The 26,330-nt window shown below is 47.7% G+C and overlaps 1 protein-coding gene across 3 annotated transcripts; it reads left to right on the top strand.

Moving 5' to 3' along the window:
- The first annotated feature begins 2,153 nt into the window (after window positions 1–2,153).
- TENT5C (terminal nucleotidyltransferase 5C) lies at window positions 2,154–24,571 on the top strand. Of its 3 annotated transcripts, none has more exons than XM_082688029.1 (3): window positions 2,154–2,913; window positions 4,535–4,657; window positions 18,943–24,571. In XM_082688029.1, exon 3 carries the CDS (start codon window positions 18,968–18,970, stop codon window positions 20,141–20,143), a length of 1,176 nt encoding a protein of 391 aa, XP_082544155.1. In that variant the 5' UTR covers window positions 2,154–2,913; window positions 4,535–4,657; window positions 18,943–18,967; the 3' UTR covers window positions 20,144–24,571. The 3 variants fall into 3 exon arrangements, with proteins under 3 accessions (XP_082544155.1, XP_082544154.1, XP_082544156.1); XM_082688030.1 differs by having other exon boundaries at window positions 2,673–3,562; XM_082688028.1 differs by lacking the exon at window positions 4,535–4,657.
- The last annotated feature ends 1,759 nt before the right edge of the window (window positions 24,572–26,330 follow it).

Raw genomic sequence — 26,330 nt, 5'->3', positions numbered from 1 at the left:
GCAGTATATTTAAAGCTTAATGTGTATATATTCTGTGATTCTGTAGTTCCAATTCTGAGTATAAATCCAACATAAAATACATGTCTATGTAGGCCTGAGGGTACAGAGATTCAGTTATGCCCTATGAGTAAACCCTGAGGATCTAATGTACAGCATGGGGCCTATAAGTAATAATACTATATTATGTACCTGAAATTTGCAAAGGGAACTGATCTTAAGCATTTGTGCTACACACACACACACACACATTACCTATGCAAGGTAATCCATGTTAAGTTGGTTGTAGCAATAATTTTACAATGTGTATCAAAACATCATGTATTACACCTTAAATATACAAAGTTCTTATTTTTCAACTACACCCCAATGAAGTTAGAAAAAGGAGCTAGTTTGTAACAGCTTCATTAAGGATAGACAAACACATTTTTTAAAAAATTATGTTATGTTAGTCACCATACAGTAGTACATCATTAGTTTTTGATGTATTGTTCCATGATTCATTGTTTGCATATAACACCCAGTGCTCCATGCAATACATGGATACAACACCTATCACCAGGCTAACCCATCCACCCACACCCTTGACCTCTAAAACCCTGTTTGTTTCCCAGAGTCCATAGTCTCTCATGGTTCATCTTCCCCTCTGATTTCTATCCCTCCCTTCATTTTTCCCTTCCTTCTCCTAATATCCTCCATGCTATTCCTATGTTCCACAAATAAGTGAAATCGTATGATAATTGACTTTTTCTGCTTGACTTATTTCACTCAGCATAATCTCCTCCAGTTCCATCCATGTTGATGCAAAAGTTGAGTAATCATCCTTTTGATGGCTGAGTAATATTCCATTGTATATATGGACCACATCTTCTTTATCCATTTGAGGATAGACAAAAACTTAATGTAACTCAAACATCCACTAATGGAATGAGTATATAAATTGTTGAATATTTACATAATTAAGTAATATACAATGGAAAAGAATGAGGCATTGTTACATGCAACAGAATGGATGAATATTATAGATACACTCTTAAGTGAAAGAAGCCGGATGCAAAAATGCACATGCATGTAATTCATCTACATCAAGTACAAACCCTGGAAAATTAATATATGGTGACCGAGGTCAGAATAGTGTTTACCCTTGAGGGACACTGAGTGTGAAGGGGCATGAGGAAGCTGGAGATGTTCTACATTTTCAGCTGGTTGGCAGGCACATGGGTGTACACATATGTAGAAAGTCATCATTGTGTACACACCAGCTTTGTGCATGCCACTGAATTTATACCTCAAAAAGTGAGAAAAAAAATCAGTCCATCTATCCTGATTTCATGTCCAACAATAGAATCACTGTGACTAGCCCTACAAGCAGGCATACTGAAATCCTATCTCATCAACGTTCCAGGAGACCTCCCCCGCCCCCAGAGAGAGCTCTTGAGATCTTGGCAGAAACTGTTATTTCAGGCTGGGATGCAAGGAGAGGAATAGGGAAATACTGCATCTGGGAGGTCAACTTTTTCTCCACCACACAGTAGAGGATCAGTACAAGCTCCACAATTTTTTTTTTTTTAGATTTATTTATTTATTTGCCAGATAGAGATCACAAGTAGGCAGAGAGGCAGGCAGAGAGAGAGAGGAGGAAGCAGGCTCCCTGCCAAGCAGAGAGCCTGATGCGGGGCTCGATCCCAGGACCCCGGGATCATGACCTGAGCGGAAGGCAGAGGCTTTAACCCACTGAGCCACCCAGGCGCCCCCATAAATGTTTTTGATAAATAACAACAGCTACTATTTGATATAAACAGCACTTAACACACACTTTGCATCAGACACTGCACTATTAGCTTCCATGTTCCTATTTAGTACTTATACAAGCCTAGAAAGCTGCTCTATCTTTACTCTTGTCACACAGGTGAGGAAAGAGATTTACGGAGGACTGGTTAAGTTCATTGTCCAAGGCCTTACAGACAGGTGGCGAGTTGAGACCCCAACCCAGATTGATCTGCGTTTAGAACCTGGACTCTAGGCCTCTTGCTATGGGACGAGTGGGTGGTGTCCAAGCCCCGCTTGCATGTTATATAACACGCGACATTTCCATTTCAAGCGGGGCCGAAGCTATCGCGGGTGCCCGCCTTGGCGACGGACTCCTTGAGGCCCGCGTCCCACTAACCGCACACAGGTGGGAACTGCAGGCAGAGAACCAACTGCGCCGGCTCTCTCCCCGATGGCCTCCAGGCAATTTGCTGGGGGGAAAGAGGAAGGCTCCCTTGGCTCAGAAACCATAAGTTTTTTTTCAGACTTCGAAACACACGCCGGAGGTGGGTGTCGGGGTTTCATTCCCCAGTCCCAGAGAGAACCAACGCGAAAATCCCCAGAGAAGCAAAAGAAACAAAGCAGGCCTGCGAGGGAGCTGGACGGAGATGGGAAGAGCTTGGGAAGAAGAGTTATGTGATTGCAATGGCAGAAGAGCCTAGCGGAAAGTTGAGTCCCAGTAACTACGAAGTTGGCGCGGGGGGGTGGCCGGAGGGTCAACCCAGCCCCTCTCTGTTGCGCCTGCGCAGTGCTACCGCCTTGAGCGCCCCCGCCCCTTCCCGCCGCGGAAGGTTTACTCGTCTCTCGGCAACCATTCACCCGAGGAGCCAATCAGGGGGCACCTTTTGCCCTGCCCTCGCCGTCAGCGCCCAGGCGGAAGGATCCCGTGGGCGCTGGCTCCGCCCCACCCCGCCCCTCGCTCCCCAGGGAGGGAAGGCTTGGGGCGGGGGTGGGGGGGGCGTGGTATAGCCGTATAAGAACGGAGGGGGCGGCGGCGGGACCGTTCACTCGGTGCCGCTGCCTGGGGGCTGTAGTGACCGCGCCGCTCCTGCTGGGGGCTGCCCACGCCAAGGACCGGCCTCTGTCCTCTCCTCTTCCGCCTCCCAGGTGAGTACTCGGCCCCCTCCCCTGAAGGTGCTAGGATGCCGCGGCCCCAGAGAGCCGCGCGCTCCGCCTTCGGGGGTCTGTCCCCGCCGAGCGGAACTCCTGTCCTCTCAGAGCCGGGTGGGGAGCCAGAGGGGAGGTACGGACAGGTGCCGGGCCGCGGTGCTCCCTTCCCTTCCCGCGGGGACATCCCCACACGCATCCCCCGCCCCCGAGGGCCAGGCGAGACGCCCTGAGAGGGAGCTACAACTTTCCAGAGACTTCGGCTGGGGCTTGGCAAACTTGGGCGAGTTCCTGCTCCGCGCGTCCCGCGGGGCTGCGCGCTGGCCGGCGCGGGCGGGGCGGCCGAAGAGCGAGTGATGGGGGCCTTCGGCCCCTTCCCGGTCGGCCGGCGGCCCCGCCGCCTCTTCCTTGCTTGCGCTCCCGCGGGCACGCACACCTCTGCAGGCCAGCGGAGCCCGAATTCGAATGCGGCGGTTTCGGGAGGCACAGTTGGAGACGCAGCGGTCAGGGGCTCCTCTAAGGCCGGGGAGGAGAGGGGCGCTTCCTCGGCTCGGCGCCAAGCCCTGGGTTTCGAGGTCAGGGCGGGGATCCCCAACTTTCTGTGGACTCACACTGGACTGTGGACACCGTAAGCAGCAAAGTGGTCCAGGCGAGTGACTCCCGCGCACTGCACTGCTCTTGGAAACTTCTTGGGAATACAGTGCCCGGTTCCTCCCCCTTTAGGAATGAAACTGGCTTACGGTGTAGACTAAAAGCCTTGACAGTGAGTTGGCGGGGCTAACGGTGCCGCGGGTGGCTGCCCTACATCTCAGAGGTGGGAGAGGAGGCGGAGGAGGGTGACGAACCTGACCGGGACAAGTTGGTAGCCTGTACCCCTAAACACAGGACGCAGATAGGAGAGAAAACAAAACTGCGCTGCCTCAAGCAAGGGAGGACTTCCGGAGTTTATCTGGAGAAGGAGAGCTCACCCATCCCGGCTAGACCCAACTGATAAGGCTGGACCTCGCGGGAGGGATCAGATCAGTCCCCTTCCCCTCTTTTTTCCTGGAAAAAAGGCTTCTGCCGGGCTAAGTCCCTGTCTTAGGTAGCAACCCGCTACCTTTTAAACTTTTTTTTTTTTTTTTTTTTAATGGAGTTGTAACATGCAAGCCATGGAGTGCTTTACAGTTCTCTTATTACAGTCAGCGTTTATCAAGACTGTTGTAATCATCGGTATTGTGACAGTTGGTATTCAGGATATTTGGTAGATGGGTCAGGAACCTGAACCTCCCCAAGAAATCAAGTAAAGATTATTAAATTCTTCTAAGGTAGACTCCTGGCTTGGCCCAGCTGCCCTTCAAGGGGGTGGGGAGGGGTGGAGGATGAGAGTGGCCATTGTTGGCTACACTAACATTTCCACGGAGTAACTTGGCAAGGAAGCCCACAAGGAAGCAAGCCAGGCAGCCTGGGGCTGCTTGGGTGTGTGGGGTGGGGGGAAGAGGGTAGGAGCGCTTACCAAGAACTGTGCTGTGTCTTAAATCCCCAAAGGTATTATTGAGGGAGTGAGACCCACACGTGAGACACTGCCATGGAAGGGGGTGGGTGGGGACTAGAGAATGCTGACTTTTCTCTTCGCTTTCAGGGAGGCAGTCTGGCTGGACCAGCAGGGGTTCTGTCCTTTGACATTCTTGTTTGTGAAGATGGAAAACTTAATATCTCTGGAGTCAAGCTTTTACTTGAGATAACTGAAACCTTGTGTCTTAAGGTATATCCATGTCTTTAGACTACATTTATACTCAATAAGGACTTTTTTAGAGAGAAATTTTGGTATATTATATATAATTGTTCAGGTAGCTGTAGGGCGAGTCTCAGTAACATAATGTGAAAGTGAAGTTTAAAAAAACCCCAATTTTTTTTTCCTCCTCTTAGCCAGGAGACCTCTAAATTGTTACCCAAAACAAAGGTCCCTCATTTCATGACAGTGTCTGTACCTAGAGCTTACTGCTATACTCTCTATGTGGGGTTTCTTCCACAATACCTCCCTTGCATCCAGAGATTAAGTTGGGGTATCTCTAAAGGTAAGGGCGTGGATCTTGCCTATTTGTCAGATGGAGTGTGACTTAGCTGACCACCAGCAGATCTCCCTCCTTGGTTTGCTTGCCTGTGCTATGAGTACAGCAGCCCACGGAGATCCCATCCTGGGTTATAGAACCCCTCACCCCTGCGTTTCCCAGTATGCCCCACTTAGCCTACAGCCCCCAGTGTTCAAGGCCAGGGCAAATTGCACACATCTTGCACTACCCATCAAAGAACAGAGAAGTCCTCGTACTTCTGAAAATCCCAGGAACTGCTTAGCCATAAAGATAATGCAGAGTGGACTGTGGTGCCCTTGTTCTTTCAGTGCTGGTAATCGGACACATTTGCTACAAAGTTAGAAAATGACATGTTTTTTTAAACTGCTCAAGTAAGTAGTACCTTGTCTTCATCTTTCATCTCTGATCTATTGTGCGCCTGGGGCAGGTCACCAGAGAATGACAAGCCAAGAGCTCTGTGTGGTAAACCTTTTTTGTGTTCTCAAGAGAAGTTGTGGAAGCCCAAGCCTAGTTTTATGAATTTAAGCTAAACTTGGGTTGTTGTTTGAGTTTCTTGGTCTCATGCCAGATCTCTGGGCTGCGTGCATTACTCTGTGTGTGTGTGTGTGTTTTAGGGGTTAAAGGGAAGAAAGGCATAATCTGAGGGGTTACTTGGGATGAAACATTACTCTGGTTAGATAAGGTGCATTGCTTTTTTTTATGATGTCACTGACGTACACAGGGCAATACAGAAAAATGTGTTGTGCCATCCTGGTGTTTTGGCCGTGGCCAGGCAAGCTGGCATAAACTATATTATGATGAGGCAGATTATGTGTTTAAACAAGCCAGTTGGGTCCGGCAGTAGAGCTGATCTCTTGTGATGCTTCCCAGACTTCTGGTCGCAATCCTTTTGATCCTTTCACTGCATGCATTAGAAAGAAGCTCATATTTGGAATTTAAGTGGTTTAGATGAAGCCTCTTTGCATAACCCAGATATGTAGGAAAGAGCCTTATGAACTGTTTAGAATCAATAGATTTTGTACAGCTGGGCCCCTCTAGTCTGCCCTAGAACTGTTTGCAGAACTTCTTGGAACAACAGGGAAAAAGGAATATGAAGAAGTAATTGCTGATGTTAAGTCACTCCATGTTGGAGATTTTTTCGTCTCGGCGGAGCCTTTTGGAGGCTTGGTCACTAAGCTGCATTGAGTATTGACTTCTTGGATGACTGTGATTGAGTCGGTAGTTAAGTGCTTCCCAGGCAGCGGTTGGTGCCAGGTGCTGAGGAGGCCAAGGCAGTGAGTGGTATGTAAAAAGGCCCATGGAAGCACTCTGGAGCTGGGATAGCTTCCTAACGTTCGGGCACTTGGGTTTTGCTTGTTTGTCTTAGTCTTCCTGTGAGCCCCAGGAAGGCAGGGCTTGGTGCTCCCTGCTAAATCCCTGGTGCCTGGAGCGGGGCCTGGGGCACAGAAGGTGCTCCTGTGAATTGGATACAGTTCTCTGCTGGCTTCAGCTGCCAGTCCTCTGAGCAAGGGAAGTCTCCTTTAGGTGGATTCATTCTGGTGGGCTAAAAGCCTGGGAGCTTTTTGACTGGGAAGCTCCCAGCCTAAGATGCCGGCTGGTTTCTGGGCCTTTTTCTAAATGGTGGCCTCCGTTTGGTAGGTCTGGAGCCGAGGGGCCGAGCCTGCAAATTGGCCAGCAGCTGAAGCTCCTTAAGCCCAGCTCCAGCCCTGCTCTCTTCCAGCATTCCCCCTCCTGCTCTTCCTGCCCCTCCACCCCAACCCCAGCCTCACATGGCTCGCTCAGCCTTTCTCTCTCCAGTTCACTCGGCTGCTGGTTCTGCTGATCTTTTATCTTTTTCGCTTTTTGTTTCCCACTGCCATCACTGACCTGGTTCAGGGGCCTGTTGACAGCAGCTCCATGAGAGCAGCACGGGGCTCTTCCTGCCCCTGGCCAATTCCATATCCCATGCCCCTTAAACATCACCTGAAGAACTCCCAGAAACTGCCCATCCCTCCAGAAGCAAAGCTTCTTTTCAGGACCTGTCCCCTTCAGACCTTCTCTTCATTCTCCACCTCCCCTGGACGAGTCTTCCTGACCACCTTCCTTTGCCTCACAAAATTCATACTCAAAAGTTGGCACAAATCACTGCTCTTCCTTCCTTATCAGACTAGGTGTTGACCCAGCTTTAGATCCTGAGGTCACACCAGCTGCGGGTCCCCCATATCTCATTACCTATCTCTTTTTTTTGTTTTAAAAATTTTATTTATTTGACAGAGAGCGAGATATCACAAGTCGGCAGAGAGGCACACAGAAGGAAGGGGGAAACAGGCTCCCTGCTGAGCAGAGAGCCCAACGAGGGGCTTGATCCCAGGATCCTGAGATCCTGACCCAAGCCAAAGGCAGAGGCTTAACCCACTGAGCCACCCGGGCGCCCCGAACTACCCACCTCTTCACAGTTCTGCCGTGTACCTTGTTTTCTGTATTCTGTTTCTACTTTCAAATCTTCCAGTGGATGAACATACAAAGTCCCATATCTGTTTCCATATTCACTCTCTGTGGGCCCATTTTGAGAAGAAAATCATTCACAAGTCTTGAACTGCATCTACTCCCTCATGTTGCCGTGTGGTTCTCTCCCCTGGCTTAGCCTTACCCGAGGGTGGGAGAACGGGTCATCCTCCACCTTGCCTGGCTGTCTACACCCTACCCCCAAACACACCCTCTTTATCCCTGACTTGTACCTATGGCCAAGGAGGTGGGCACTACAGCCAATGGACCCTGTGTGGTCTTGGCCAGTCAGGGCTCTCACACGGAGGCAATGGCCAGGTGCCATGGTAGGAAGAATGCAGATCAAGGAGAGATGAAGTGGATATAGAGTGAGCATGTGCCCCGAGTCCAGGCCCTGGTTGGGCTTGCTCAGCTGGGACCTAGTGTCCCAGGCCTGTCCTGGTCTCTCGCTTCCCTCCTCCCTGCCTCTGTGACCGTCTTGGGCTGTGAGGATACACCCCCACCTCTTTAGGCTTCGGTTTCCTCATTGTTATAAGGCCAGTGGACTGGTGCCATCCCGGAGAAATAGGAGAGACCCAGTTGAGTTCCTAGCAGTCATCCCATTGAAGAGTAAAAATAAACAGGTGAAACTCATTTTAATTATCTTATTTAAGCCCTCATAGCAAATGTTAGCCTTTCCGTATATAATCAATATAACAAAAAGATTAAGGAGATACTTCCTTTTTTCTTTCTCCCCCTCCTACTGAGTTCTTGAAATCCAGAGTGTATTCCGTGTTCACAGCACGTCTCCATGGTCTCAGTGTGGACTTGGCCCGTGTCAAGTGCTTAAGGGCCATGTGAAGCTTGTGGCTACAGTACTGAGTAGCACGGGTCCAGACCAGCTGCCCAGTGGCTCACTCTGCAGTTCTGATTCTGCATGAGTGGGAGGCAAGCATTAGCAGCAGGAGGTTATGGAAGGAGAGCATGAGTCTGGGCAGAGGTCTTTGTCTCTTGCTTACTAACAGATCGTCCGCTCCTAGAACAGCGACGGGAACATAGTAGGCACTCACATACCAGAAAGAACGAAAGGAAATTCTGTCATTGTGACCATCTTACTGCTAAGCATTCACCCTGTGAGTCAGGCCTGCCACTAAAACACAGGATATTTGATTTCTTGTCTGGTGCTCACTCTTACGTTTTTCTCCAGTTTCATAGAGCATAATCACCAGGTAATAGAATTTCAAAGAATTGCAGATGAAATCTTCTGACACTGGCAGGGGACCAGGGCTCAAGCAACTTATCAACAATTAAAATATATCAACAACTGAAATTTTGAAAATGCAAGAAGAAGGAACTTCCAAGTAACAGGTGTCTGTGAGCTGCCAAATGACAGCAACGCATGTCTTGGCATATGCTAATTCAGTGATAATTATTCCTAGAGGACCATATCTGTGACCCACACAGCTCCACACATGTAGAAATACCAAACACGGGTACTTGGCTGCCTGGTGCAGCTGGTACAGAAATAGGGACAGAAATATGTACCTCATGGTCTTGCCCCTTCACTTAAACATATGTGACTGTGTGTGTGTGTGTGTGTGTGTGTGTGTGTGTGTCTGTCTGTCTCAAGTGTGATAAGTGCTATACTTGAGCTTGGCCCTTTCCTGATAAGGCCCAGGGATGCTGCTAGGGATGGGACAGCAAGCTGAGGCCTGCCTTGTGGACATCTGATGCCTGCTCCAAGTTCTAAGCCAGAGGGTTAGGTGGTGTGTGACCCTTGATAAACTCTGGGGTCTGGCAGCCCTTAGACCCTGTGGACTGTATGGAAACTTAGCCATCCTTACAGTAAACAGCCTCCTAGGAATCGTTCTATTTTTCTCAGTCTAGTCAGTCTCAAAAATGGTGGGGGCCGGCTCTGACGATCTCTTTACATGAGTCAGACCAGTAACATCTCTGATTTAGAAAGAGGTATTTCGTAGGAGGAAGTGGGGCGCCAAGTTGCAACAGGGATTCTTTCCAGTTCAAGTGGTATATGTAGCACTTAATATTGCTGACACTCTGGAAAAATCAGGACTTCTGTGCTTAGCTTCCATCTAAAGATGCCCGTGTGGTGACCTGGTTAATGTTTACACTTGCGACGATTTCAGGGTATTCCTTTAAGCCTGTGTACTTCTGCGGTGCCCCGTTACAGCATCTGGGCCTGTGTTTTGATTCTGTTTCATGCTGTTTGGCAGCCCCAGCATGAGCTCTTCCAGTGTTATCTCTCCAGCCACACTTGCTCAAGCATCCTATTTTGAAAGACGAGAAAGTGTTTTCTGCGTGGAGTTCTTGCAGGGTGGGTGTCTGCGGACAGAGCCCAATCTCTGATAACCATTAAGACCATTTGTGGGCATCCGTGGGAAGTGAGAACTGGGGAGGGCCCCTCGAACTCAAAGCTGGCTGCAAAGCCAGGCGGCCCTGGTTTCTGGTGGCCCGCTTCTGCTTAAGTCCGGGGTTTCCCCTTCCTTCAGCTACGGTGGCACCGCAGCTGCTATGGGAATCATACCAGGTTTGGGGGCTGTGGCGCACGTGGGCATTCAGTGGCTGGGACACTCCTGATAACCCTGAGAAAATAGCTTGAGACCTCCAGCTGGACGTTCCCAAGCAGAGAGTGGGAACAGGCCAGCTGTGGGATTTCTGGTGTCACTGACTCAGGACTGTCTTCTCTGGGCAGAGCTCTGTGGCACGGCGCTGTTGTTTCTTTGAACGAGGTAGAGTGTATTTGCGGGTGTTCTAGAAAAAGCTAACATGCAATATATGTCACTGGCCTTTTAAAAACAAGGCATTATTTAATCTGGTTCTTTTGCCCTGGGCTGTCTAATGCAAACTCTCGCATGGACATTCACATGAAACTTAGCTGTGTGTCTTGGTTATCCGTACCATTTTCATGCATTTGGAGGCAGGGGAGTCTCCAGAATGTGGCCGCCTCCCTGGTGTGGGGGCTGAGCCCTGGCGAGGGGCTGGCTGCTTGGCAGACAGAGCCTTCCTCAGGCTGCCCCCTGGTCCTCTGTAACTCCTGGCCTTCCCCATGCATTCGAGGATGGAGGGAGGACTTCTCTCCAGAAAGCCACATCTAGATTGGAGCCTGGTCTTTCTCCTTGCTTCCCACTGTCTGCTGCTGCATTTATAAGTCCCTGGTTCTCCTGGCGGCCCGGTTTGTTTCTCGAGGACGTAGGTATCTCAAGGGCCAAACTCTGTGCCATTGGAAAGGTGGCAGGTGTGCAGGCTTGGGTTAAGCGTGTGCGTGTTTGTCGGGCTGTGCCAGGCAGTCCTGTGTTCGGCTCTGTTCCAGCTCCCTTTCCCGAGCCTGCCTGAGGGCTGTCCATCCCTGCTTGCAAACTTACCTACCTTCTTTCTGCAGCCCCAGTTGGGTTATCAGTTTCTGGGATCTAGAAAGCTGCCTTCTTGTCTGCAGAGTGTCCTGTTCTGTTGCTTTATCAGCAGATCAACACTGCCGATCTTCCAGCCAGCAGAGCGCATCCCCGCAGCTGTCCCCGCACTCTCTGAGAACCACTACCTGGCAGCCTGGCTGGCATCCAGCTGCTCCATCCAAGGGAGCAACCTGGGCCTTCATCTTCCAGCCCTTGCTCTTTTAAAACCCGAGCGTAATGATGAGCATTTCTGTACAAAATTACCTTCCATTCTGCTGGATTCCAGCCAGATCCAGCTATGGATCCTTGAAGCCATGATAATCCCGAGGGGGAGGGTCTCTGTGCTAACAGCTCTGAGGTACTCACGCTTGGGACTGCTTCTGCCTTGCCTCCGGCACCTGCCATCTAGCCTGCCTCACTTGGGGGCCTTAGTGCATCTAGCCACCTGCCTTCCTATCCCGCCATCCTATAAAAAACCTTCTTACCTTTCACCTCTTTCCCTCCACTTATTGCTGGCTAGTTTTTACAACTACCAGAGCAGCTAGCTTCTCTTCCAAGCCCCACGCACACCCCAACACTTGCACTCAAACTATCCACCCCCTAGAAAGTCCTTCAGTTCCATTTGTGCCACTTCCCAGCGGGGCATCCTTGGACAGTTAACAACCTCTTTGTTCCCCAGTCCCCTTTCCTGTCAAGCAGGGGTAATAGTAGTGTTGGTTGATCCAGGTAAATCTGGATCAGATAGAGTTTGGTGGTACATGTTAGGGCCCCTGGCTAGACCTTGAGTCACATTTGGTCTGTCCCCTCAGAAAGAGGGCCTGGAGGGCTAGGAACCTGCTGGCACCTGCTGGAGCTTCTGAGGTAGGGAGGAATTGGTTTCTGAGTAGATCGTGTTGGTAAGATGTTTGTGTTATGAAACAGCTGATGTGCCTCCCCATTGAGAAATAGGATTTCCCACACCATGGGCAATGAATTGCCTTTTCTGGTGCCTCTCTGAGAGGCGCCTCTAAAGACACCTTGGGCATCCTCGAGGATGAACGCTGCCTCATGTCCTTTGTTCAGCCGGAATCTTCTCTAACGTGGGCTGTGAGAGGTGATTGGTTCAAGCTTTGCTGTTCTCCGTGTATGTGGTGGGGATAAAGTGTCACTGTTACGGGGGTAACTTTCTTCTTTTTTGGGTAGGACAAATACAGTCTCTGTTTTAGAGGATCACTGTCGTCGCAGCAAGAACTGGTGATCTCAGGGCACCTGTGGGCTTGTGACAGGAGCCTCTGCCCTCTCCCCTCCTCCCACCCTGCCAGTGGCCGAGCGAGTTCGGTGGGAACTGTTGCCAGTTCCAAGTGTTTGAAATTGGCTCCAGAGTTGAGGATCCGGGGGTCAATTCACTTAATCTTTTCCAATCCTTATTCCTTAATTTGTGCAGAAGGAACTGTTGTACCTTCCTCAGAGCGCTTGTGACGATGAAACAGGAATTGACGTGAAGGGGCTTATGCTATATACCCTTTCTTTTGCACACACATCTGCACCTTCATTTTACAGGAGCAGTAAGGCCCAGAGTTGTGGTTCTCATCCGCCTGGGTTGCTGAAAGAATTGGTAGGCTAGAAGAGTATGGTGTAGGTGCCGCCTCCTTCACATCTGATTAAACGCTCCAGGTTTTTATATGCAATAAGTAGTTTTTTTTCCCCCCTGAAAATGCCCTCTGTGGTATACTGGAAGGGGAAGAGTTTGTGTGGAAGATGCCTGCCTCAGGTGCATGGGTCCCCTCTCAGCCCGGAGCTAAGGACAGCAAGTGTCTTTGTTGTGGATACACACCACCTGTAGTCTGTCACCAGGCGTATTAGTCCATTGCCCATGGCTGGGTCTCTTACCTTGAGCCTCAGAAGTGTTCCTAGGAAGGTCCAGGCTTTTGAGGTAACATCCAGAAACCGTAAAAGGAAATGTCATCAAAGGAATGTTGAAATGTGTTCGAGTTTCTTTTGTATTCTTAAACCCCAGCAGGGTCAGAGGAAGAGGGTGGTGCTCAGTTGTCTCTGGAGCGGATGGAGGGCTGCCATAGCTGAGAGCCTCCGTTCACACCTCAGCATTTCCATGAAAGCTCTGGCACAGTAGCTTCTAGAGCTTTCTCGTGAAATACCGCAGACTAAGACTTACATACACATTGTCCTTAACTTTGCAGGTGGACATTTCCACAGGTACTGAGAACTCTTTGGACAGTGTCTATGTCTAATACCTGGTACAAATAGGAATCAGTGTTGATCCAACCTAAGCCCTTGAACTTAAGACCCAGAAGTATTACGTGGGCTTTTCACGCCCATCTCTAGCTTGTCTGCCTGTCTGTCCAGCTGGCCCACCTTGAGTCCCCGCATGGTTTCATAGCCTCTGTCACTCTTATTTCTGGGCTCTAGACAAGCTAAGAAGCAGGACTAGAAATAGCTTTCTCTTTCTTTTTCTTTTTCCTATTTTCTTTTCAGTTAGGGCTTAATCATAGGTTTTTCAGCTCAACCTGCCTTTGAGGGCCTCGGTCCCAGGCCATAGGAATCAAAGGTAAGTTAGAGGTGAACTTGTCCTTAGGGAATATGGTTTATTCTTTTTTGGCTTGATCAGTCTTTTCCTCTCCCCTTTTTCTGCCATTCCTGCAAACCTGTCTTCTTTCCATGTGCACATTCTAGCCTTCTGCTGAAGCCAGATGATAGAAGAAAAGGGAATTCAGGGGGCACCTGCAGTGGTTAGTTGTCACAAATCCAACTTTTTAGGAGATTAAGTACTTGAACTGAGTAGACAGTCATCCTCACTTGTAAAATGGTGCCTAAATTTCCAAATCAGTGAGAAATCCTGGTTCCTACCTTGCCCACTTTTTGCTGTTCAGAATATAATATGAAACCGCTTCTCAGGCAGTTAAAGGAAGATCAAACACTAGTTTGAATTTACCAGACTTCACATTAATTTTGTTTTCTAGTCCTCATTTTGTTACTTCTGCTAACTAAAATTTGTCTGTCTTTAACCTGGGCCTTTCTTGAGTTGAGAATGTGTTCCACAGGATTCTTTTATATGCAGATTATAACGTTGTTGATCTCAAGTGGTTAATTAAAACTCCAACTGTTACACTAAGCTCTGGTGTGTTATCTAAGCCCTCAGGGCCTATGACTTGGATTTATTCTAGCAATACCAGTGTTTGTTGGAGTCACTAAAAAAAAAAAAAAAAAATGTACTTTTGATATTTGGAATTGTTTGGATGGGCAAGAGAGAACAAAGAATTCCTTTGTAATCATCATCAGTAACTTATTTTGGGCCCTTCTAATGGGCTAAGTGCTGACTATGAACCTAGCCTAAATTTGAGCCTTCAGTAGCTTGAGTTCTTCCGTATCTAAGGCATAGTAAACTGGAAGAATTAAGAACTACACCACATTTCTCATTTGTCATGTTCTACAACATGCTTTTATATGAGCTACTTTTTTCTAAAAGTGAACTCCATTGTTCATATGATTGTCAGAAGGACTTGGTACCCAAGAGGCCAAACACAGGCATCCCAGGTTCCTGGTAAAGTGCTGATTGCATTTATTAAGTTTCTTGCAACTGTAGCCAGTAATCAACATAACAGCACCATGAGGGTCACTACCATATGTCTGAACTGAGAAATAGCCATGCCTATAAACCTACAAAAAGTCACTTTGGGATAACAAACATAGGGTCTAGATTAGGCAGATTATCCATTATTTTCAAAGTCTGGAGGATTTTTGACAAACAATGGACATATTCTATTAAACAGTAGAGAAGTAGAAACTTGACCAAAAACCATTTTAGGGGAAAAACAGGGACCAGTCCCTCCTCCCCGCCTGCCCCCAGAGATCCACATTGAAGTCTCGGAGGGGAAGCTTCTATGTTTATTTGATTTGGGGACAGAGTTGGCGGGGAGTGATCGGAAAGAACTAAATAAGGCAGCAGATGAGTTAGAAGGCTTGTGGGGGAGAGGTTTTCAGACATGTTTCATAAGATTTTAACTATTTTCAATTAATACACATATAGGTTCTCAATTCAAAAAGGATAATAAAAGTTTCCTTTGTCCCATCTCCCAGTCTAGAGCGGGTATTTGGTATAGGTCGAATTACTTGTGTTTCCTTCCAGAAGTCTGTAGAAATGTACAAGTGTGGGCTTGTGCTTTTACACAAGCAGTTTTGGTTTTTTATGAATAAATCTTGACTAGCATTTCCCATTCTTATAGATAGAGAGCCACCTCCATTCTTTGGGACAACTCCATGCAATCGTATACTGTTGTACACATGCATTGTCATTCACCTTCCACTGATGACTCTGTAGCTTTACAAATAATTCTCCAGTGACTAGCCTTGTGCATACTTGCAAGTATACCTGGAGGATAAAATCAGAAGTAGATTTCTTCAAAGTAGAATTGATATAAAGAGTACATTCATTTAAAATTGAGAGTCCCACACTGTTCTTTAGAGAGAACCTACGGGCAGTGTGCCAACGGGTGTCTGCTTCTTGAGTGCTGTCATTCTGATAGGTAAGAATGATTCGGTGAAATTTTAATATGCCCATCCTTTAAGGTAAGGTTGAATGGGCTGTGTATCTGAGCCACTGTTCATGTATTTTTCCCCTTCTTCTTTTGGGGTGCTATTCTTTCTGACCTGTAGGAGCTCATTCTTCATTATTAAGATAAGTACTTTGCCTCACACTGCAAATAGTTTCCTAGTGTTGCCTTTCTGCCTTCGTTATGGTATTTTTACCATGTAGATATTTTTATTTTCCTGTATCAAAAGTTTGACTTTTATGTTTTATGTGATTCAGAAAAGACTGCCTGCTCTTCATTTGTGTATATAAATTCCATGTTTCCCCAGGACTCTTAGGGGTTTTCCTCTTATGCTAAAGTCTTTAATTTGTCCATCTAGAGCTTAGTTTGGCACAAGACAAGGAGCCACCTTGTTTATTTTTTTTAAAATGTAGATCACTATCTACATGTCTAAACTTTTTGTCTCTACTATTTTGAAATGCCTCCATTATTATATATGAAATCCTTCATGTATTACATTTTATTTCTAGATTTTAAAAATTCTATTCCAACAATCTGTCTTTTTGTACCAATACCATGCTCTTTCAATTATTTTGTCTTCATAATATCTCTTATGGGGCTGATATGTACATCATTCTTGTTTCTCATAACGTTTCTGGCCATTCCTGCCCCTCCTCCCATATGAACCTTACAGATTTTCAATCTAAAACAGATTCTAACTTTGAACCTACTACAAGTTTAGAGATTCGAAAATATATGAAAGGTCTCGTACTCTGATCATCTTCTCGCCCCACTCCATCCCTGGAGAAGAAAATGATAGCTTCCATCACATTCTCACTGGTATTAAATGTTCCTCCTCTAAGAACTACTGTTCTAAAGGTGGAAATAGTTCTGACTTTAATTGTAAAATGTCTTTTTTTCCTTACAATTCCTTTATTTTTTTTTTAAAAAGATTTTATTTATTTATTTGACAGAGAGATCACAAGTAGGCAGAGAGGCAGGCAGAGAGAGAGGGGGAAGCAGGCTCCCCGCTGAGCAGAGGGCCTGATGCGGGGCTCAATCCCAGGACCCTGAGATCATGACCTGAGCTGAAGGCAGAGACTTAACCCACTGAGCCACACCCAGGCACCCCTCTTACAACTCCTTTAAAAAAAAAGAAAAGAAAAGATATGAGTCAAAAGTCATTCCTATGGTTATTTTCTTCTGCAACATTACTGAGGTTCTTCCGAGAGATACTCCTAAAATTAATTGTTATTTCTCTTCCAAGTTTTGATTCAATTGCTACTGCTCTGTCACTGTAACTTCTCACACCTGTATTGTAAATATGAAACTTGGTAGCATAATGTCAGGTGGTACACAGGGAGAGAAGGTTGTGTTCTTATGGGGAGATCAGCATGCCTGATAGAAAGCTGTGTCACTGAATCATAGATAGTTTAGCTGTATCTTAAGACAAAGCTAGAGCCATACCTCTTTGCAGTCATTTGGACTTAATTGTGCAGTGCCCTGTGTAATAGGCACAGTGTACCGTATGCTGATCATAAAAGGGCCTACAAAGAACCAAATGTACATAGAGCACATTAAAAAGATGTTCTAAGTCTGACTTGAAGCCAAATGCACACAGTGAGCATGAAGTATTTTACCACAAATTTTGCTTCTAATCCTTACCCTAGGCATGCTTTGGTAGAATGATCTAGAGAGCCTAGAGCTTTTTAACACTGTCCAAACATGTTTGAAAGGAAACTTCTCTGCCCCTTGGCAAGCATTCTTCTGTAGCAAGCATGGGAGGGCTCAAGATTGGTCTTCCTAGAGCCTACTGGGATCATGTGACCGCCCTTCCTGTTGCTGGCCAAACACATTCATCCCTTCAACCTTCAACCCCTTCAGCCTCCCTAAAGGGAGCCTGTGCTCTTGCTTGAGAGGTACCTGATGGCCAGACTGGACAATTTGCTAGGTCTTGGTTGCACATTGCCTTCTGGCCCTCAATCCTAGCCCAGAGCTCATGTTGCCTTTGTGTCAGCTTATGTCCCCTCCCCATAAGTGAACTCTTCTGTGGCCTTCTTTTTCACTCTAATCAAGGGACACTCCTTTCTTCTACCTTTTAGATTCCATTTTCTTTGTACCACACACTGTCTTTTGTTGCTACATTGTGTTCTCACCCACTTTCTTAACTGCCAGCTCCTGGAAAGCTTGTCTGGGGATGTCCAGGGGTGCCCCCCAACACTGACTGACAACCTTCACCATCACTGTGAGCGATTATGTCAGGCGAGGATCTCTGGGAGCAGTGCAAAGCTTAAAACCTGAGTTGGAACCGCAGGACAGGGATGGAGGGTGTGTGTTCAAGGGCAGTGGTTTCCAAACAGTGAAACTGCAGCAGTGGTTGGGATGGGTTTTGTGTGTGCCTAGCCAGTCAGGAAGGCTAATGGCAAGACTCTGTGCTCACACCAAAGTGTGAGGATAGCACCTTGACATTTTATTTCGGCTCTTAACGTCTGTCTAGCTCATGTTTGACCCACGTGGATCCACAAGCACCTTGACTTTCTAATACGGCAGTGTTTGTTTTTACACATTAGGATTTCCAGGGATCTGTTGTATTTTATTTTCTGAAATGTATCACTTGGTTGAAAATTACTTTGGTAGCTATGGTTCTAGCAAGTGTAGTGTGAGACGGGATGTTTTTCTCCTAGTACGGAGGGCTCTCTTGATTCTCCTTAGGTAGCCTTGAGGTGTACTAGATTTCAAAATACAGTGAGAAGATCGCACTGCCCTGAGGAAGTTTTCCATGTCCCATGGAGGGCCCTCTTTGCTGGCAGAGCTGTTGCACCACAGAGCTGACCCACGCCTGTGTTGCCAGGAATCCTGTCATCCAGACAGCTCTCTGGTGTCCCACTCTGGATACTGGAGGTGCTGGTTACAGCACCGACTGCTCCCATGAGGGAAAAGGATGTGGGGTTCTTGCCAGCAAGATATCTGTGCACCTGGTCTAGCAGGACTGGTCTGACTTCCTGTCCTCAGTGTGGTTGTGGCCCAGAGCTGAATCTTCCTGTCTTCATGGGGTGAAGGAAGTCTTTTCCTGGGAGGGGGGCACGGGGTGTGTGTCTTGTGTTCAGGCTGTCAGGGTGGTAGCTTAGGTATCAGCCAGTTCAAGATGTAGGTAGGCATGCAAAGGCTGGAGAGGGAATTCTGTGAAGAACAAGAATTAGCCAGACTGCTAGGCCTTCTACTGAGGAATGTGTGTGGGTTACTTTGTTTTAGAAATCTGTCTACTTCCTTTCACACGAACCACCCTCCTGCAGACAAAACAATCAAAGAAGCTGGCCCCACATAAAATAAAATTTGGAAGCAGAGGGTGGGTTTCTGTGTATGTCGTCCTCCCTCCACGCACAAAGCCTCTCCCATCTGTGAGCTGTACCCCTCACAGCAGCACCCAACCATGGGCCCCTGTTGTTGCTTTGGGCGGGAAAATGGTCAGAGAGCCTGGAGCATCTGCCCTGAGTCCCTCGGGCTGCTTGGCCGTGTACAAGTGAGTCCTAACTCCGTTTCTCGCCCCCTCACTTTCAGTTTCCCTGTGAGCACGCCCCCCAAGATGGCAGAGGAGAGCAGCAACACCACGGACTGCATGTCCTTCAGCGTGCTCAACTGGGATCAGGTGAGCCGGCTGCATGAGGTCCTGACCGAGGTCGTCCCCATCCACGGACGAGGCAACTTTCCAACCTTGGAGATAACACTGAAGGACATCGTCCAGACCGTGCGCAGCCGGCTGGAGGAGGCGGGCATCAGAGTGCAGGACGTCCGGCTGAACGGCTCCGCCGCAGGCCACGTCCTGGTCAAAGACAACGGCCTGGGTTGCAAAGACCTGGACCTGATCTTTCACGTGGCTCTTCCCACGGAGGCCGAATTTCAGCTGGTCAGGGACGTGGTGCTGTGCTCCCTTCTGAACTTCCTGCCGGAGGGCGTGAACAAGCTCAAAATCAGCCCGGTCACTCTGAAGGAGGCGTACGTGCAGAAGCTGGTGAAGGTGTGCACGGACACGGACCGCTGGAGCCTGATCTCCCTCTCCAACAAGAACGGCAAGAACGTGGAGCTCAAGTTCGTCGACTCCATCCGGCGCCAGTTTGAGTTCAGCGTGGACTCCTTTCAGATCATTCTGGACTCCCTGCTCTTCTTCTACGACTGCTCCAGCAGCCCCATCTCTGAGCACGTCCACCCCACGGTGATCGGGGAGAGCATGTACGGGGACTTCGAGGAAGCCTTCGACCACCTGCAGAACAGACTGATTGCCACCAAGAACCCCGAAGAGATCAGGGGCGGGGGACTGCTCAAGTACAGCAACCTCCTTGTGCGGGACTTCCGGCCCACGGACCAGGAAGAGATCAAAACTCTCGAGCGTTACATGTGCTCCAGGTTCTTCATCGACTTCCCAGACATCCTCGAACAGCAAAGGAAGCTGGAGACCTACCTTCAAAACCACTTTGCCGAAGAAGAGAGGAGCAAGTATGACTACCTCATGATCCTTCGCAGGGTTGTGAACGAGAGCACCGTGTGCCTCATGGGGCACGAGCGGAGGCAGACCCTGAACCTCATCTCCCTCCTGGCCTTGCGCGTGCTGGCGGAACAAAACATCATCCCCAACGCCACCAACGTCACCTGTTACTACCAGCCAGCTCCCTATGTCAGTGACGGCAACTTCAACAACTATTACGTGGCCCACCCTCCAGTCACCTACAGTCAGCCGTACCCTACATGGCTGCCCTGTAGCTAAGCTTGAGACCTGAGGGCTTACACAGTGGGAACCCCAATAGGGCAAAGGCTCTCAGGGAAGGGAGCCTCCTTCTAGGTGTAGGTGTTTGGCTTTTAAAGGGGAACTCAGCTCTGATTCTGCTCTTTTTTTTTCTTTGTGCACCCATTGGAATGGGTCTACAGTCTATCATGAGCCAACCCTGAAGGGACCCGTTATTCCAGTGCCACTTTGGAAAATGCTATAGGAAGGACGACCTCTCCACATCTTTCCAGGATAGACACTAACACGCCATGTCCCCAACACACGCACAGGGAGATTGGAGCTCCGTGCACTAATGGAATCTGGGAGAAAGCTTGGGCAGTGTCTCTTCTCACTCAAGCCTAGAGTAGGCTCTGTTGGCCCTCATGGGATTCTCACCTGTTCTATGAGAGTTGTGGTTGCAGTCTATTTTCTTGTACCAATTTTAGCCAGGCAGCAAATGGTGGACATGAGTGTGGTCTCATGACTTCATTTTTGTTCAAGGGACTGAAATGCTTATGTTTATTCCCTGTTAGCAGAGCTGAGGGTTTCTTTCCTGAACAAACCAAAGCTGGTAGCTGGAGAATTGAGATCTGGTTGACAGTGGTTTATGGTTTAGATGCTGTGCTCTCACGAGGAATCGTGAGATATTGCTGAGGGAAAAAAAAAAAAATGACCTTTGCTTGAAATGTAACTTGAAAACAAAATAAAATGTGGAACATAATGTTAAAGCAGAATTGTGGTGGTGGCGGCAGGGTGGGGGAGGGGGTGATAGTAAATAGGAAACGTGAATGTTCCGTTTTTTTTTTTTTTTTCTTTAAGGAATTCTTATTGAATGACACTCCCCTCCCCTTCCCTTAGCTCATCACTTTAGTTTTGCTCTTCCTAAGACTAAGGATTGTGCTGAGTCTAGAGTCCTAGTAATAGCCGATGTGAGAGGGTCTTCCCATGTTTTAATTGGAAACCTGTTTTGGTCACATTCCCAGTATGACAAGCTGTTTTTCTGGAGTGCTGTGGCTGATTCTTTTTTGTTTGTTTTTATTCTTTCTTCAAAAAATAGTGATTTCTTCTCCAGGCTGTTTTTGGGCTGCAGATGAATTCAGGATTTTCAGTAGAAAGGAATGACTTGTGGAATGGCCTGCTGTTGTGGGCAGAGTTCTCTGGCTCACGATTGCTTTGGAATTGAACCCGCTGTCCCTGTGCTGTGTGCAAGGTGGAGGTTTAGGGCTCATTTGGGCTTGGTATGCACGGGAGCTGCCAGGGCTCCTTGAATGATTAATTCTGGGGGATTTGGGGAAGAATGAAGTAAATGGAGAATGGTCGTCCTTATTCTGGTAGACTTGACCATACTTGTGTCTGTTGTGCACTTTAGAAGGAAAACAGTGTTAATCTCCAGTCCAAAGCAAGCTTGGTAAATGGGAGAGCTCTAGGCTACTGCTTTCCCAGTCATTCAAATAAGGAAATTTTTGTGTTTTGAAACTTTTCTGGGATCTCTTAGGAAGCATCGCTCTAGGGTATTGAAGGCAGAGGAACTCAGTATGGCCAGCCAGCTTGGTCTATAAAGTGATTTCATAAAATCCATGCTCCTGAGTTTTTCCTTTCTTCCCTGGCCAGAAAAACCCCAAGCCCTGAGTGATTGCTTTCCTTTTTCCTTGCCTTCCACAATGAAGATACTTTAAAAAAGAAAGGCTTAGCAGAAAACAAGTGGTTTCCCTTTTTCTGAAGATGGTATTTTCAGGGGTTTTTTTTGGGAATGTGAGGTCTTGGTCCTCTTAAAAGCAGATAGGGCGTGACTGAGCCTCAGGGTCCAGCTGGTATCCGTGTTGTGTTACCTTAGGTGAATAGAATCCACTTCTGTGTGTAAGTGACCGGCTCCGGTTTGCCTGTGAACCGTAGTTACATTTGAATGCTCTGGCTTTGAGTCTAGGCTAGTTCCATTACTGAGGGGGTGCCCAGCATGCTTCAGGGTTAAAAGGGGGGGAATGAAGAATGAACCCTAACTTTAAAAACTATGTACTCATCCATAACATTAAAAGGCTGCCATTGTGGTCTAAGGGCAACATCTTTGTGCAAAACTGACAGATCTGATTAACTAAAACTTTGAGATGTGATGAAGCCACCAACATAAACACTTGCTAACAGAAGTCAGTATTGCTCCTACTAGAAGGCTTGAGGATCAGGGTGATGAGGCTCCAGATGAAGATAAAATCAGAACCATATCAAGTAATTAAATTTCCACTTTGCCCTTGGAGTTTTTTCTGCTTATATGTGTGTGTGTGTGTGTGTGTGTGTGTGTGTGTGTGGTTTTTTTTTCTTCTTCTTTTGCTGTTACTAGTTGTCTTCTGAGGATGAAGGGAAGCCCAGAAATGGTTAGAAATTCCCAGTCAGCCCCCTACCCCCTGCACCAGTTCTTTACCACCATTGCACCATGACCATCTTAGTACAGTCTGTTCACCTGAAGTTCTTAGTCAGCCCTGCCATTTGGGAGTTTGAAAGTAGACACGTGTTCTAGAATGTTCTACTACATCAGGGTAAAAAGCTGCACTGACCAAAGCTGAGCTTTTAAAACATCTCCCTGGTCCAGTGGTGTCTCTACCTGCTCTGCAAGGCCTTTGCCGGCCTCAGAATAGATTGGATAACCTTGAATTTCAGGTGTTTGGAAATTCCAGCTGAAACCTGCCTTTCATGCTGCTCACACAAGCACCAGGTCCCCTGAACTGGTACTGAGACCTGTGGTTCCTCTTTTTTGTGTGTTGAGTAACATGAAACTTGGCAGTGGTCAAGGGCACTAAAGTTCAAGTACAAATTCTAATATAAATCTAAGCAGTCTCATTTGCTTCAGGACTCTGAAGTTCTCTAATGCTTTTTGCAAGTATGCAGCTTGTTTTCCTGGCCTGCTTCTTGGAATCCATTTGAGCGGCAGTGAGATTAAAACAGTACCGTTTCCCCTCGTGTTGGCGGAAAGGCACAGCCTGAATTCCTGGCCTTAGGCTTCAGTCTCACCCTTACATTTTACTTTGGCAGTAAGACACGATTCCTCACTCAACTTCAGCTCTGAAACCAAACTCTCTATCACGGACACCTTCCAAAGAAGGTTCCTGCTAAGTCCATGTGAGCTAGGGTGTTGCCCACACCTGGGAGCACCTGGCAGCTGGGGAGAATTGGGGAGGAAAGATGCTGGGGCCCTGCTGTGTGCTGACAGATGTGGTTTGGTGTTCGAGTTCTCCCCTCTCTGCCCCTCACCTGATCTTTTTCCCCAGGGATTTGAGTTACTGCAAGCTGTGTATAAACCCATGTTTTGTGGTGACCTACTAATAATCACATCACAATAATCACAGTGCCCCGAATCTGCTTATCCTTCTGCCTCCCTTAGAGCACTAGCTCCTTCCCTTCATGGTAGGTTGGGATTTTAACTAGCACCGCTTTGTTAACTTTGGGAAATGGTGCCACTTGAGAGTGACTTCCTCAGTTTAGGAATACCTTCTTTCTAGTGAACTTGCTAGTACTGCTGCCTGATTTCGGGATGCTCCTAGATTCTGGGCTCCGATATATTGCTAGTTAATCCACCTGTGGGAAGAGACCCTGTAGCTCCCCAGGGCCATGATTTCCTGGGTATCACTCTGGGGCTCTCTCTGAAGGAGAACCCATCTGTTGGATTCTGTAAGGTGAAGGACTCCTGTTTGCCAGGGTTGGAGTCCGATCCTTAATCTGGCAGAGACCAGGATGTCGCAGCTCATTCTGGAACCTACTCAAGTTTAGCCAATTACTTTCAGAGGACCAAGGGAGGATGGGTTTTAAAGACCTGGCAACTTTTCAGGATTACTTGTGGAGACTCCTGAAGGTGAGGGTCAGGAAAGAACAAGTGTTTTCGTTTTTGTTTTGTTTTGGTGAGTTTTCAATCTTGTTTACCTATCACTTTTTCAAAAATAGTTTAAGTGTAAGCTAAAGAAAATGCTTGGAGGTTTGCCTAGGCTGGTGAGAGTTGGTAAAAATTGTCATGTGTGTTTGTATAGGAAGGTGAGAAGATGGTCCACTAAAGAGGAAGTTGTTAAATAATATGGATATGTGGGCGTTTTAAAACTCAAGTCATCTGGTCTCCACCCCCCCAAAGGATTAAAAAAAAAATAGCTGCTTTAGGAAAATTAAGAGTATTTATCCAGTCATTTCCAAAGTAATAAAGATGAAAAGTAAGATACTCATTAGACTGAATTGGAAACATTTTGTTATTCTCGATTTGCCTTTGAAATACAAATTTCTTAGTGATGCCTACAATATGTGAGGCTTCCTCTTTGGTGTGATGTTGCTGACCTTCCTATGTGATGAAGGTGAAATCACTTGTCAATGCAAACTGTATTAGAAGTTGATGAAATAAAGCTTTGAGTTTGAGAAATAAAGATATATTAAAAAAAAAAAAAAAACCAAACCCCAAAACCTCACCTGTTATGGTCATTTCTCCATGTCTCAACAGTGAACTTGTTTTAGGTTTCAGGAAACATGTTGCATGGCGGGGTGGGGGAGGGGTCAGTTAATATACATTCTTAGCCTTAGATATTTCTCTGAGAGATGGTGCTTTCTCTGGGGGAAGAGGTGTGTGCTCACCTTAAGGACTGTAATTCCCTTCACATCTGGGCTCTTCTCCAAGGTGCCCGACTGATTTAAACTGAGTTGCATTTATTGACCCCAGTCTCTTGGCTAATGCCTACATCATGGGTATAGTCCTGGAATCTGCCTTCGCTGGCATCTTGTTTGATTTGGCATTAAAGACTAGGTTCTCTTGACCTTGATCTTGGCCCCAAACCCATTTTCAATAAGAGAACCACAATAACTCAGCCTTCCTATATCCAACCACTACCATGGCTTCTTCATGTTTTAGAAATATGGAAGTGATTCTGGATCTAAAACTGCTCAGGAAGGTTGGAGGGACTTTTCCTCTTCTCCCTCTGCCATCACAAGAATTGGGATGGAAACTCTTCCATCTTAGGTTTGCCTCCCAGCCCACGGCGGGGTCCTTTCCCTCCTCGGTATGGTGTGTTCCTTCTGAAATGCCCCTTGACTTTGGCCTTTTCGGTACTGCCTTCAGCTCCTGCCTGGGCCACTTCCTGAGTCTTGTCACTTGTCTCCCATCCGTTTGTCTTGATCCACCCAAGGGCTCTTTATAAAACAAGTGCCTCTGCCCCTTACATGCATTTCAACCTGTTTAAGACCCTGCGGTGCAATGGCACCTGTTGGACTTCAGCACACACACGGAGTCCTGCAGGGCCAGCCCCAGCCTACCTCAGCAGCCTTTTCCTGCCTCTCTGCTGGGCAGGCTTACTTTCAGCATCAGAGAGCACATTTCATCCCATGTAGCCCAGCACACATTCAGACCTCTTGGGGCTCTGGACGGAGCTGTCCCACCCCAGGCTTCCCTGCCCACTGTTTCTGTTGGTGGGCTGACAGGGTTGCATCACTCCTTACCTGTCCGTGCAAACACCTGTCCATTTCATGCCCCCGCTGACTGCCTCCCACACAACTGGAGGCCATCTGGTGCCTTGGATGTTGAACCCGGTGTTTTCATCCCTGGAGGACTTGGCCTGAGGCCGTAGCTGCGACAAGGCTGAGTCCTGGATATGAACCTGGCTGTGTTGTAATGCTACCCTCCAGCGCCAGAAAACGCGGGAGTCAGGGCATCGTCCGGACCAATATTTACATGTAACGCACTATTTGTGGGAAGCGGGGGTGTTCAGTTCCCCGGAATGAGCAGTCATGTCCTGGACACTGTAACACTATTGGTCACCAGCTCCTGACCTCCCAAACACAGTTAGTACTTGCAGCTGCAGTCTTCGTACTCTGCTGTGTTCTTCCTCGCTCCCCATCCTCCAACACCCCCGCAGGTCGACCTTCTGGTGTTCTCATGGAACGTTTCTTGTGTGGCCTCCAAGCGATGGTGGCTCAGCGCTGGGTGGCGTTTCCATCACTGCCTCAGACAACCAGTGGGGAATGTTGTTCTCCTCACTTGGGTAGGATAAGAACATACTTGGCTGCAATTTGGGGTTAATGTCTATTGGAAGACGCTAGGAGCATTAATGGAGCCCGAGAGGGTTGAACACACAACCTTTGGGAGAAGCAAAGGCCAAAGATCCTTTCAGGAGTCTGGGTCTCAGGTAGGTCATTCCTCACCTAGCTCCAGCAGACCCAGCCCACGTGTTTG

This window comes from Mustela nivalis (genome assembly GCF_964662115.1).
Source record: "Mustela nivalis genome assembly, chromosome: 10".
Classification (NCBI taxonomy): domain Eukaryota; kingdom Metazoa; phylum Chordata; class Mammalia; order Carnivora; family Mustelidae; genus Mustela; species Mustela nivalis.
This window is presented reverse-complemented; position numbering and strand designations above follow the sequence as displayed.

What these genes read in the sequence shown, in the direction of transcription:
- TENT5C (XM_082688028.1), top strand. Translation starts at nt 18,968, where the DNA reads ATGGCAGAGGAGAGCAGCAACACCACGGACTGCATGTCCTTCAGCGTG.